The sequence below is a fragment of the Camelus dromedarius genome, chromosome 10 (genome assembly GCF_036321535.1).
Source record: "Camelus dromedarius isolate mCamDro1 chromosome 10, mCamDro1.pat, whole genome shotgun sequence".
In the NCBI taxonomy this organism is placed as follows: Eukaryota; Metazoa; Chordata; class Mammalia; order Artiodactyla; family Camelidae; genus Camelus; species Camelus dromedarius.
The window spans coordinates 23,833,957-23,848,799 of record NC_087445.1 but is presented as its reverse complement, the minus strand read 5'-3'; the positions used below and the strand labels follow the sequence as shown (position 1 = coordinate 23,848,799).

Below are 14,843 nucleotides of genomic sequence, written 5' to 3'. Positions count from 1 at the left end.
TTAAAACAGACTGCTTTGAAAACACTTTAACTTCTACGTTAATTTTAGTAAAAATGCACAAACATATATACTTAAATCTTATTTAAAATTAAACCTAAAAATAATCAAAGGCAATCCTTTAAAATTGGGTTTAAGATTAGTCTATCCCACAGAAACATCTGGTTGTGTTGATATCCTTTAACCTTGGAAATGGGATTAGAAATCCACTATTTTTAAATTTAAGTAATTTCTAATTATTTTATCTGGGTCACAGATAATCTGCTCTTGCTAGGTCTAAAATGACATCAGATTATCATTACTATGATTATCCTGTTACCCTCGACTATCAATAAGAAGATGGGATTTTTTTCCTTTTACACAGGAGAGAAATGATTTAGTTTTCTGAGGAAGAACAAATAACAGGAAAAATTTACCGAAAATTAATATGCTGCTTCCTCAAAACTTCAATTTAAACCTAAAAAGAGATAGTACTTGTTTTGCTTATTTGCTGTCTAATAGGCCTATATTCAAGCTATGTAATTATATAGTTTCTATAATGAAATGATACTCCCACCAGTGTTTTCCCAAAATGCCTCTTGGTCTTTGGGGTGCAGGAGTAGAGGAAGGAGGAAGATTTCAGTGCAAGGATTAAATTTACTGTGATTCCTTCTCCCCCCTTTCTTTCTTATGCTACCTGATAAATTTGTCATTTCCATCACACTGTAAAGAGAGATCCATGGATTCAGACCATGACAAAAACGTCCAGATGTGAAATATCCTTCTAGGTAGGACTAATTTTTTTCATAAATGAAACAGAAAGCATATTATTAATGAAAATATGCAAAATTTATATTTTAAACTTTAATTTAAATATTAAATGCTATTTTTAAAATGCTAAGAAATCATTAGATTTAAAATTAAATACTAAATGAATAACAAGTTTAAATAATGAAGCCTTAAAGAATCTTAAATCAATGTGGGAAAGAGTGCTTCTGGAAACCTTAAAAACTTTTTTTTTTATTCAGAAAGAGTAATACTTCAAATTCACTGTGAAAACACAGGAATATGGAATTGAAATTTACTGTAATTTTTTTAAGTACTTGGATTCAAGGGAAGTACAGTGACTAAAGGCTGGACCAACAAATGGAATATATTCTCTCTTAATACTTGGATTCTTTTTTAAATGTTTCACAAATGTATAATTTCTGCAGACATCAGAACTGTCTAGTACAGTGTTCTGAGAGGGTACTACATGTACATAGAAAGAGAAGAGACTCCGGAGGAGAGCACTATTTAATCAATGTGGTTTCGACTCAGTTTTAGAAATATCACAACTTCAGAACCAATCTCTCTATCTTAAGACAATGAAATATTCAATATTATGGCAACAGAGAAAATCATGCAATTTGAAAATTAGCATATTGGTAGTGTGCAATAGAATCAGAAAGGAACCTGACACTATATATCCTCTAAAAACCAACAAACACAATAAATATCTTTATCTCCAACTCAGAAGTGAACATTAAATTTTAGAGAAGGAATTCTTAAAAAATCTTCAAGCACTTGCTGCCAAACTCCACTTTCTGAAGCTATTAGAGCTGCTTAAATGAGAAGGAAATTGTTACCCTCTTATTACTCTCATAAGTAACTTGTAGTCCTAACAGCAATGCTCTCAAATGTTCATTTTCACTCACTAGTCATGAGAAACCGGGGAAATCGGAGAAATTTCATTCCAGGGGATAAAAATATATACCAATGATTTGGGTAAATTCAAAAGTGGAAATTCAAAAAATGCAAGCATAATCTGGCAATTCAGACTTGACTTATGAATGGACTATAAAGTAATTATGAATTAGTATAAAAGCAGAGAAAAAAGATTTTAGAGGAAGACCTATTCTCATCCACAGTAATGTGATTAATACCATGTTATTTACCATCATCATTAGATAAATCACAAGAGATACTGGAAAATATTTCAAGCTATTGAATAATAAAAATACATTTAAACAGACATTATACAATCTATGAATGGCCAATAATCACTTGAAGAAGTGTTCAATACCATTAGTAATCAAGAAAATGCAAATTAAAACAAGATACTATTAAAACCTACCAGAACAGCTGCAATTAGAAAGACTGACAACAACAAATGTCGACAAGGATGTGGAACAACCAGAATTCTCATATATTGTTAGTGAGAGCATAAAATGGTACAGTCACTTGGGAAAAGGCCTGGCAGTTTCTTATGAAATAAAAGATAAACCTACCTTAAGTAACCAGCAATTCTCCTAGCTATTTGCCCAAGAAGAGGAAAACACTTCCACAAAAACTTGAACAAGAATGCTCACAGCATCTTTATTCATAATTGCCAAAATCTAGAACTAGACCAGTTGTCTAACAACAGAATGGATAAACAAATTGCAGTATAGTCACCATGGAATACTACTCAGCAACAAAAAGAAATTATCAATACATGCAACAACATGGGTAAGTCCAAAACCACTACACTGAATGAAAGAAGACTTCCATAAGTGGGTAAATATGAAATTCTGTAACTAATACTAATCTATGATGGGAAAAAAATACAGATCAATGCTGCCTCTGCAGAGGATATGGATTTACTGATATGAGGCATGAGGGAAATTTCTGGGGCAGCAGTAATATTCCATATTATGAAATGGGCTTGGGTTGCACATGTGTGCATTTATGCCTTTCATTATACGTAAATTTTGCCTCAAAGGAAGAAAATGTAAACAAGCATTGAGCTCTAGCTAATGATTTGCACAGTGAACTACCTGATGCCTGTAGTTTACACTGATATGTATTAAAACATACGAGGGATTGATAAATGGACAGTTCGGAATGAGATAAAGCAAATATTCTAACATGTTAATTATGGTTGAGTATTCACTGCAAAATTCCTTACAATTTCCTATTTGTTTAAAATTTTTCCTGTAAAATCTAGACAGGAAAAGGTCATTATGAGTGACTTGTAAAATAGTCAAACAAAGGTTACACAATAAATATGTTTTCCTTCCATTTCTGACAGCATTCTTCCAGTTCTTCTCTGCAGAGGTCAGCACCATGACTAGTATCTCATGTGCCTTTCCAGAGATGGTCTTTGCATACAGATAGAGGGATGGAGACAGTTACCTCCGCATCATTCCTTTTTTTGATAGTTAATATTTTTTTAATTAATATTTCTTATTAATAAGAGAAAAGGAAATCTTAATAGAAAACAAAGGACATCAACAAATCATATACAAAATGAATGAACAAATGAATAAAATTAACATTTAATTTATGCCAGAAATACTCTTTTTCTTGGCAGCAGCTTTACTGACATATAATTCATACACCACACAATTTACCCATTTAAAGTGTACAACTCAGTGATTTTTTAGTATGTTTAAAGAGTTATACAATCATTACCACAAATCAATTTTAGAACATGTTCATCACCCCATAAAAGAAACCCTGTACCCTGAGGCCATTACCTCCAGCCCCTGAGCTCCCCAACCCTAGGCAACCACTAATCTACTTCCTGTCTCTATCGACTTGCCTATTATGGACATTTCCTATAAATGGAATCATACAAATATGTGACCTTTTGTGACTGGTTTCTTTCACTTAGCATGTTTTCAAGGTTCATCCATGTTGCTGCATGTATCGGTACTTCTTTTTATGGACAAATAATATTCCATTTTATGGACATATCACATTTTGTATATCCATTCATCAGCTGACAGACAGTTACATTGCCTTCAGTTTTGGTTTATTATGCATAATGGAGCTATAAATGTTCATATGCAAATTTTTGTGTGGATATACACTTTATATCCCTTAGGTATATACCTTGGAATTGCTGAATCAAAAGGTAACTATATGTTTAACTTTTTCAAGAACTGCTAGACTGTTTTCTAAAGCATCTTCACTATTTTACATTCCACGAGTGTGTATGAATGTTCTAATTCCTCTACATCCTCATCAACCTTTGTTATTATCTTGTTTATTATAGCCTCCTAGTGTGTGTGAGAAGTGGTACCTAATTATGGTACCATTTTGATTTTCATTTCCCTGATGTATAATGACATTGAGCATCTTTCCATGTATTTATTGTTCATTTGTACATCTTCTTTGAAGAAATGTCCATTCAGATCCTTTTCCCACGCTTTAATTAGGTTGACTTTTAATTACTGAGTTATAGAATTCTAGATACAAGTCCCTTGTCAGATACATAATTTGCAAATATTGTCTCCCATTCTGTGAGCGGTCTTTTCACTTTCTCAGTAGTGTCCTTTGGGGCACAAAAGCTTATAGTTTTGATTAAGCCCAATTTATCTTTTTCTCTTTGTTTGAACTTTTGGTGTCATATCTAGGATACTACTGCCTAGTCCAAGATCTGCTGTTGCCTAATCATGTGTTTTCTACTAAGAGTTTTATAACTTTAGATCTTACATTTAGGTCTATGATCCATTTTGAGTTAATTTACGTATATGGTGTGAGGTAACGGTCCAACTGCATTCTTTGGTGTGTAGATACCTAGTTGTCCCAGCAGCATTTGTTGAAAATCAATTGACCATAACTAAATGTGTCTATTTCTGGACTCCCAATTCTGTTTCATTTATGTATATGTCTATCCTTATGTCAGTACCACACTTTCTTAATTACTGCTGCTTTGTAGTAAGTTTTTATGCATTTTTTTTCCCTTACATTTTCCCACTGAACATATTCTGGTAAACACCTAAGTTTTCATACACAATATATAGTATATATAATAATGACGATCTTTTTAACATACACATTTACACACATGTGAAATGTTTTACACATGTGAAAACACAGTATCTAGAGGTTGGTCAAAGGGCTGCAGATTTTAAATTTTGATAGACATTGATAATTTTCCCTTCAAAAAGTTTATATCAATTTACACCCCACCAATAATGTATGAGAAGGCCTATTTACTCTACATTGCCCACAATTAGTGAATTTCCAAACTTTTAAATACTTAATCAATACTATTTTTCTGATTTTAAGAAACTTTTCTGTTGTGATAAATCCCATTTGGCTAATAAATACATATCAAAATCCCACTCAATTACTAATAAAATGTTTCTACTGGCAACTCCATTTTTTGGAATTTACCTTAAATAAGTAGTTTACAGAGGGAAGAGAGATGTTCAAAGTAGTGCTATTTGTAATACAGAAAAAAATGACTGTGTACTAGATACGGATCAACACAAAAATGATTAATTAAAATACGGTACATTCATTAAAAATACATTCAACTATTAAAAACTATAAAAATGAAGTCTGTAGACACATAAACACACTTTATATTAATTTTTTGAAGTAGGATACAAAATCATATGTACACTCTGCACAATTGAAGTAGGATACAAAATCATATGTACACTCTGCACAATGATTATAACTACTTAAAAATTACACAGGCATATGGAAATAGGAATACATAAATGACTACAGGTAACTTTTCTCCTTTAATTTCTAAACTTTCTGTAACTTTTAAGAATTAAGTTCATAATTAGGGAACATGTCCATAAATATATTACTTTACATTAAAAATACACTTACTGTGATGATGCCAATAAGTTGAGTATAAAAGAGTCCAGTTATTCCAACTAACATTGTAATGCCCATGAAGGCAGCAAGTCTCATTATGGCCAACTCATGTCTAACAACAAAGAGGTCCTATAAGAAGAAGAAAAAGAAAGTCTTAAAAACACTTCAAAAATTACTTACAGTTGCATTAATAACCAAGAATTGAGCCATAACATTTTTCCTTATTATCTTAGAAGAACTAGTCTCTTCCCTTTGAGTTTACTCCACTCAATCAATATATAAGTATTTGAAAATTTCAAAAATAAGTGTTTCTTAATTCATAGCAGAAAGCTGAAAAACAGGATTTTACTATCCAACTGTCAGAAAAACTCAGTCCTAAGGTTGCAAATTAGCCATGCTCATGTGCTCTTTGGAGCAAAAACAAAAACAAAGGATATTTTATTATGACCACTAAAAAGCTTAAATGCACAAGCCTGATTCATAGTATTGAAGTTCAAGAGGCCAAGATGCCTAGAGATTATGCTGTTAAGTCAAAATGAGGGGGAAAACAAAAATAATAGAATGGACAGCTCTTTTCAAGCCCATTTCATCCATCCATCCACTCACCTAACTACCACTGCCAAACACTGTGCTATGTAGTACAAATGTAAAAATTATCAAGACATGGTCTGTGTCCTCAAGAAGTATACAGTTCATTTAGAGAGAGAGAGACCAATTTTGCAAAACTTCCAAACAATGTGATACATGCTTTAACAGGGATGCATGCCTAGAGGAGGACAGAAACATAAAGGCAGGCCTAGACAGGAGGGAGAAATGGAAATGCTGTGAGGGAAAACTGATTTTCTGGCCCAGGGCATAAAAACGAGGGTCTTCAGTGTGATCCAAAGAAACTGGGAGAAGGACAGGAAAACACGGAGAAACCACTTCACTTACCCTCACTGTTCCCAAGCAGACAGACCAAGGGAGAGACAGTGAAAGAACAAAGACCTGTGGAAATCTGTTTGCTGCTAAGCTTCAGGATAACATAGCCACAGTGGATAAAAAGCAATAAATGAATGGGAAGGATCCCAAAACATAACCATAACCACCCACATTTTTAAATACTGATTCAGGTTAAGGCTTAAAAGTATCCTGGTAGCAATACCAGAAACAGGGAGGTCACTGAACACAATGAGCTTGTTTAAAATGAAAAAACTGATGCTTTTCTGTGTAGCACAGTGATCACCAGACTCAAGCCAAAACTCTGATTCCACATCCAAACTACTCAATTTATTAGCCAGGGAAAACTTAAAATTCACCAAGACATTCAAGGTGTTATGTAATAGTCACATATTAGGCTGTCATTTCAAAATTTCAGTAAAAAGAGCCTAATGGAGAATCCTTACAAAACATGTAAAGATGAGGCTATGGATACATAAAAAATTAAATACAGTAAGTTATGCTATAATGCTTTTTGAAAACACAAATATGTTTCAACATGATTGATACATTAAGCAACAATTTCAGGATAACAAGAATTTTGTGTTTGCTTATGCTTGATTTTATCTAGATGAACAATAAAAACTTCACCCAGCTAAACCAAGCCATACAGGAATACACAAAACATAACCTCAAACATCTACCAGCGACCTCAATCTGTTACATGTGTTGTGAGCCACACTCATCCACATCTGATGTGCGATATCCCCTCCAATTCCACACGCCCCTCACTCCATCACTTCATAATAACTCACATAATGCAACCCTTCCCACGCCCACTTCCACAAGAAAACTTCCATGTTTCTTTTAAGGTGAAGTGCAATGTTCATTATAGTGTATTTCTTAACTAGTTAACATGTATCAAACTGTGCTATTTTCATTAGGTTCCTACCCTTTAAGTGTCACTGATAAAGCTGTTGCCTGTTGTGCCTTCATTTTCCCACAAGCTCTGTGGTGTTTCATTGCATGACTTTGCATAGTGGGGAGAATTTTAGGAATGCACATACTGTGTTATATATAGTAAAGCTTACTATAATAAAAATACAGATGGTCCCCAATTTACAATGGTTCGTCTTATGATTTTTCAACTTTAAGATGGTGCAACTTAGGATAATTGCAATTTAGGATGGGTTTATCAGGGTGTAACCCCACTGTCAGTCAAGATCTATGTCATATATGACCAAATAAATGCATCTTCTTTTCCTCTGGTGAAAGGATTTTTTTAAATTTCTGCCAAGTAGAATTCATAAATTTTAGGGATGAAGATGAGACTAAAAGAACTGCTTACATTATTCGCTTGGCTATATACATTTATGTGTAAGAATATTTGTGTAAAAGAGTAAAATACTTTAGAAATTACTTTTTATCATTCTTACATTTTCAAAAACAAATGTATTCCAACTGTACACACATACTTAACATCAGTACTAAATCTGTATTTTGAATGATTTAACACAGTTCTCCAGAGCACAACATCTTTATTTTTATCTTAGAATTTTTTTTAGATATAGCACTTTTTGAATCCAAAAATTGGCTTGGGAAATTTTATCTAAATCACAACTACCCATTTGCTATTCAAGTTCTTTACCACATAATCAGTGTTATGGCTAAACTGTGTCTTTCCAAAAATTCATATGTTGAAGTCCTAACCCTCCAGTACTTCAGAATGTGACTGCATTTGGAGACAGGGCCTTTAAAAAGATTAAGTTAAAATGCGGCCCTTGAGTGTGCACTAATTCAGTCTGACTGGTATCCTTACAAGAGAAAATTTAGAAACACAAGGAACCACCTCGGATGCTCAAGCACAGAGGAAAGGCTATGTGAGGACACAATGACAAGGTGGCTTCTGCAAGCCAGGAGAGAGGCCTCCAGAGAAACCAATCTGCTGACAGCGTGACCTTGGACTACTGGCCTCCGGAAGCATAAGAAAATGAATTTCTGTTGTTTAAGGCCCCCACTCTGTAGAATTTTGTTATGTCAGCCCTAGAAAACTATTACAATAACTATATTTCTTTAACATCTTCATTTCTTCCCATTTTTTAAGAAACGTGCTTATTTATAGATAAATGCATAAAACACAAGTTCAGTTTAGAGAAGAGAATGCAAACATTTGAAACCACACAAAGGCTTGCCTCAGTGTATTTCTTCCCCATCACATCTTCTCCCTTATCCACACCTTAAAGATAAAGGTTGTTGATGTATTCTTCAGACATTTGGACACTACCATATTTCAGCTGCATGTTACAACCATCTTCTGCTCGGAGTCTACTTTCTCATTCTCGTCATGGCATCTTTTGATCACCCCAAGTTCTTAATTTTAACGTAGCCCAATTTATCCATCTTTTCTTACTGTGCTTTTTATTTCCTCTTTAAGAAATCTTTCCCAACTCTGAGGTGATAATAACAACCTCCTATATTATCTTCTAAAGCTTTTAAAAGCTTTATAGTTTTACCTTTCACATTCAGCTTATTAATCCACCTGGAACTAATGTTTATTCTTTTGTGTACAATGAAACACAGGGTTCTAAACTGACTTTTACTATAAAGGTCCCCCATCGCTCCAGGACAGTTTATCTAAAAAGTTGTCCTTTCCTCAGTGATCAGAAGTAGTGTCCATACGTGTGTGAGTCCGATGTGGGCTCTCTATTCTGTTCTCTGATTTGGCTATCCCTGTACCAGTGAGCACGTCTTAGTTACTATGGCTTTGTAGTAACTCTCCATACCTAGGAGGCCAGTCATCCCATCTTGTTCTTTTTCAGGAATGTCTTGGTAAGGGATTAAGAGATACAAACTACTGTGTATAAAATAGATGAGCAGCAAGAATACACTGTACAGCACAGGGAAATGTAGCTGTTATTTTGTAATACATTTAAATAGAGTACAATCTATAAAATATTGAATCGCTACGTTGTACACCTGAAAATAATACGATCCTGTAAATTAACTATACTTCAACAAAAGAAGAATGTCTTGGTTATTCTAGATACACTTGTCCCTTGAGCAACGGGGGATAATCTGTATATAACTTGCAGTAGGCCTTCCACATCCATGGTTCCTCTGCATCAGTGCATTCAACAAACCATGGACCATGTGGCACTGCATTTACCATGGAAAAACATCCGCACGGAAGTGGACCTATGCAGTCTGAATCTGTGCTGTTCAAAGGTCAACTGCAATTTGTATTTCCATTAAAATTTTAAAATTAGATTTCAAGTTACAACATACTCTGACATACACACATATTCTCTCATTAGGCATCGCAATTTTCCTCCAAGAGGTTTGTTTTTTGTCAGATTTAATTTAGGAATTTAGTTTCTTAATTCTATTACATACAGTTTTGCTATTAATTACACTGTGTAAGTGTTGTTGGTTAGCATATAGTATTGATTTTTGAAAATACTGTTTTATAGTCACACCTCAAACTTTTCTTAAAAATCCAAAAGAATCTATGGATAGATTACTTACACAATCATACCATCTAAGTGTAATGCCAGTTTTATTTATTTCAGCAGTTCCACCGTTTCTTTCTTTCTCTTGCCCCCCTCACTGCATTGACTAGAACTCCTAGCACTACATTCAGTAACAATGGTGTTGGGGGCTTCGCAAGCACCAATGCCTTGTCTCTCGACCTGGAGGGAACTAGGTGAACATTTCATAATTAAGCATGCTATATAGTTGTTGTGTTGTGTTTTGTGTATGGTTTTTGGTTGTTTGGGTTTTGGGTTTTTTTGTTTTTTTTTTTGGAATCTTCTATGTCATTAAAAAAAGTTCTCTAGCTCTAGTCTGCTAAGAGTTTATAACATGAACGAGGCTGATTTTTATCTTTGTTTTCCATACACTGATACATAGTCTTCACACAAATTTTTTTCCCTTATCTGTTAATGTGATAACAGATACTGACTGATTTTCTAACATAAAAACAACCTTTCATTCCAAAGATAAACTCAACTTAATCAGGCTGGTTATATATAATCAGATTCACTTTGTGAAAATTTTGTTTAGGGGTTGTTTATGTTTATAATCAGACTCGTCTAATTTTCTTTCTTTCTCTTGTTATCCTTGATAGGTTATGTATCCAACATATGCAATACACATAAAATGAGTTGGGGAGAATTTCCTCTTTTTCCATTCTTTTGAAGAGCTTTCATAAGACTGGAATTATTGTTTCCTTTCATATATACATAGAGTTAGAACTCATCAGTAAATCTGTGAATATCCTTTTCAGAAAAATTTTAACTACTCACTCATGATTATAGTACTACCCATGTTTCCAGCTGCTATACCATGCTTATGATCAGGAAACTCAGTGATGTAAAGATGTTAAGTGATGCACAGAATTAATACAATCCCAATAAAAATCTACTGGTAGGAGTTTTTTACTTTGTTTTGATTTGTAAATTGCTAAGTAAGCTGTTTCTAAATTCCAATGGAAAAACAAATACAAAGGATAGCACACCACTCCTATATAAAAAGAACAAGGTGGAAGATTTGTTCCACTGCATGCATTCTCAATAGGGATAGCATCGCCCCCAGGAGGGAGAAAACCAGTTCTTGGGGGAAAAAATCTTAGTTATTAGAGTGATTTGTAGCTGTACACAAATCAATCCTACCTGACAAATCTTACCCCTTAGTATTTAACTTCACAGAGAGAAGGGAAGAAAATGACTAAAAATGCTCCTAAGGGAAGCAATAATAATGAAAAAAGTGGGGCTGAGAAACACTCCTTTACTGGATAGTAAGATTTATTATAAAACTACAGTTATAACAACATGGTACAATCACAAGGACAGATAAATAGACCAATGGACTAGAAAAGAACCAGAAATAGATACACACACATACACGGCTCTTGGTTTATGACAAAGATGGTGCTGCACAGCAGAGTGGAAAGAACTATCTGTCCAAGCAGTGGTGCTGAATCAATTGGATATCCATCTGTGAAAACATGAAATCCTCATCCCCATCCTCATAAAAATCACAAAAATCAATTCCAGGCAGAGATTTGAAAAATATAATATTTGAGTACAATGCAGGGTAATTACAATGAGGACTGGGGATAGAAAAATACTTCTTAAACTGAACCCCAAAAGCACTACCCAGAAAGGGAAAAACTGGATAAGCTGGAATATATTAAAGCTGAAAACTTCTGTTCATCAAACACGGCATTAAGAGAGTGAAAAGTTTAGCCAAAGAGAAGATATTTACAACATACATTATCAAAAAGGACTCAAATTTAAAACATTCTAAAATTAACAGAGGGAAAAAAGTCAAATAACCCCCTACCAAATGGGCAAAATAATTTTAACAGACCCACTGCACCAAATAGGCTATTCATATGACTGGCAAACATACAAAAAGGGCTTGATACCTTCAGTTACTGGAAAAATGCAAATTAAAACACAATGAAGTACTACTCATCCCCACCAAAATGGCAAACTTTAAGACTTAAACAAGTATCAGTGAGGCTCTGAAGTAACCTGAACTTTTACACACTCTACTAGTGGGGATTCTGAATTGGTACCGCTGCTTTGGAAAACTTTAACAGTATCTAAAGGAACATACACATAACCTTTGAACACTGCCACTTCCAGCAGCACATCCAAGTGAAGCACACACACAAGTAGAGCAAGAGATGTGAACAAGGCTGCTGCTGGCAGCATGACTTGCAGCAGCCCCAAACCAGAAACAATGTAAATGTCCAGCAGTAGAATGGACGTATAAACTATTTTATATGAAATGAAATACTATGAATATTTGTAGCAATGTGCACAGCAATGAAAATAAACTGTAACTAACATAACAAAAAGAATAAATCTTGTAAATATTGCTCAAAGAGGCTTGGCCATAATTCACTGAACTGTATTTTATTTTTGTGCACTTCTATGTATGTGTATTATATTTTATAATATAAATGGTATGAAAATAAAATTATACATAAACAAGATTGTACTGTGTAGCACAGGGAAATATATACACGGTCTTGTGGTGGCTCACAGCGAAAGGGAATGTGACAATGAATGTATGTATGTTCATGTATAACTGAAAAATTGTGCTCTACACTGGAATTTGACACAACATTGTAAAATGACTATAACTCAATAAAAAAAGTTTAAAAACAATTAAAAAATAAAATTACAGTAAAAACAAAGTTGTGATCATGAAATATAAAAATATTTTCTTAATTTTAGAATAGAAACAGAGCTCTTTCAAAATATATACAGCAAAATGAAAAATAAAATTTAGTTACAAATGGCCTGCAAAGGAGAGACAAAAAAATGTCAAATAAGTTATAGAAAAGGATATAAGAGAAAGAGGCAAAAAAAAAAAAAAAAAAAAAGAGGCGGAGTCAGACCGGCTTTCTGATGCCTTCTACCGCTTTCTTCCTGGACCACTCTGACCCAACTACATTGATTTATTTGCTATTTCCCATACCATGCAAACTCCCACGTCAGGGCTGCTACATCAGTTCTTCCAGCAAAGATATGGGGATATCTTTCCCCGGACATCCACATGTTTACTCCCTTACTTTCTTCAGGTCTCTGCTTAAATATCATGTTATCAGAGACCCATTTGTTTATTTTTACCAGGGCCCACTTGCTCATTTTTCCTTGACCAAACTACAGAAAATCCGAGCATCCCCTATCCCCCTGGCCTATTTTATTTTTTTTGAGTATTTATCTCCATCTGATATTTATTCATGCATGTACATTTATTTATGTACATGCATGAATAAATATCAGATGGAGATAAATGTCTCATGGCTTTAAATACCATTTTTATGCCTAAAGGTCTCAATTCATATATCTAGCTCAGACCACCCTACTGAAATCCAGACTCCTACATCTGTCTACTTAACTTTTCATGGATGTTGAATAGGCACCTTAAAGTAAACATGAATAAAATGAAAATCTTTAACTTTTTCCTAAAACCTACTCTTCCTCTAGGTGTCTCCAACTCAGAAAAAGCTATGTCTATTCTTCCAGTTGTTCAGGACACGAAACCTTGCAATCATCCTCAGCTTGTCACTTTCTATCTTACATCCCACCACTGAATCATCACCAAATCCTATTAGCTCTTAAACTATCAAGTACCACTTCTCAACACTTGCACCATGCCCAAAATCATCTCTTGTTTGAACTATATTTTAATCATGAGTAACTAGTCTTCCTGCTGCCATCCTTGTCCCTAAATTTATTCTTCCTAGCAATCAGTTGTCTTTCTACAATGTAAATGAGTTTGTGTAACTTTGCTCGGAACACTTCAGTAGCTTCCAGAGTCCCAACCATTAAACACCCTAACAAAACAAAGTCTCCACCTCCAACCCAGCCCTCACTCCTCCCAATTCATCTCCTTCTACTCTCTCCCTAACTCATTCAGCTCAGGATACACTGGCCTCCTTACTGTTCCTTGAAAATGTCAAGCATACTCCCAGCTGAGTCTTGACATTGATTCTTTCTTCTCACGGGAATGCTTTTTCTTCCAGTATCAGTGACTTGCTAGATCTCTGCTCAAGTGTCACTATAAGAAAGGCCCTCCTTGACTATATCATCCATCAGTCACTACTTTCTATTCCTTATCCAGTTTTATTACACTACATAATACTGATCTTGTATACCATGTATTTGTTTATTGCCTTTCTCCCCCAACTAGAATGTAAGCTCCTTAATTAATGCAGGAACTTTGTTACATTCACTGCTGCATCCTCAGAGCCTAGAACAGGCACCAGTGCATATAGCAGGCACTCAATAAATAATGGTTAAATGATTTAATAAGAGTTCATAATTTTTAAAGTAACTGTTTTATGAATAAAATTTTATATATAAAATGATAATAGTCTTATATTAATCAGTAGGAAGCAATTTTTATTTATAAGTAGTTTTCAGTGTTTTTATGAGACTAGTCTGAAAATTAACATGTGAGGTATTTGTGATCTTCCTCCTACTGAGGAGTTTCTCAACCTCAGCACTACTGTACTTTGAGCCGGATCATCCTTCGATGTGGGGGATGGTCCAATGCACTGTAGAATGTCTAGCAGCATCCCTGGCCTCTACACCACCAAAATGTCTCCAAATATCATTACCAGTGTCACGTGGGCAAGGAGGAGAGGCAAAATCTCCCTCCTCCCCTCGCTGTACTACTGGAAGGGTTTGTTCTCTCTGTTTTTTCAAAAGTGGAGGTAGCCTGTAGCTTAGACCACAACTAAGATATCTAAAGTATACAGATTTGAATTTTCAAAATGGCTAAAAAACCAATTTCACATGCTGAAATTAGGTTTATGTGACAAACTCTTACATAAAGTAAAA

General features: G+C 34.4%; 1 protein-coding gene across 2 annotated transcripts in view; it reads right to left on the bottom strand.

The window, feature by feature from the left end:
- The window catches only part of ZDHHC21 (zinc finger DHHC-type palmitoyltransferase 21), a 68,843-nt gene that overhangs the window by 14,756 nt on the left and 39,244 nt on the right, over positions 1-14,843 (bottom strand). For both annotated transcript variants that reach the window (XM_031449719.2, XM_031449718.2), the window contains one exon: positions 5,575-5,691. In XM_031449719.2, the coding sequence (XP_031305579.1) occupies positions 5,575-5,691 (117 nt within the window). The remainder of the gene's footprint in view (positions 1-5,574; positions 5,692-14,843) is intronic.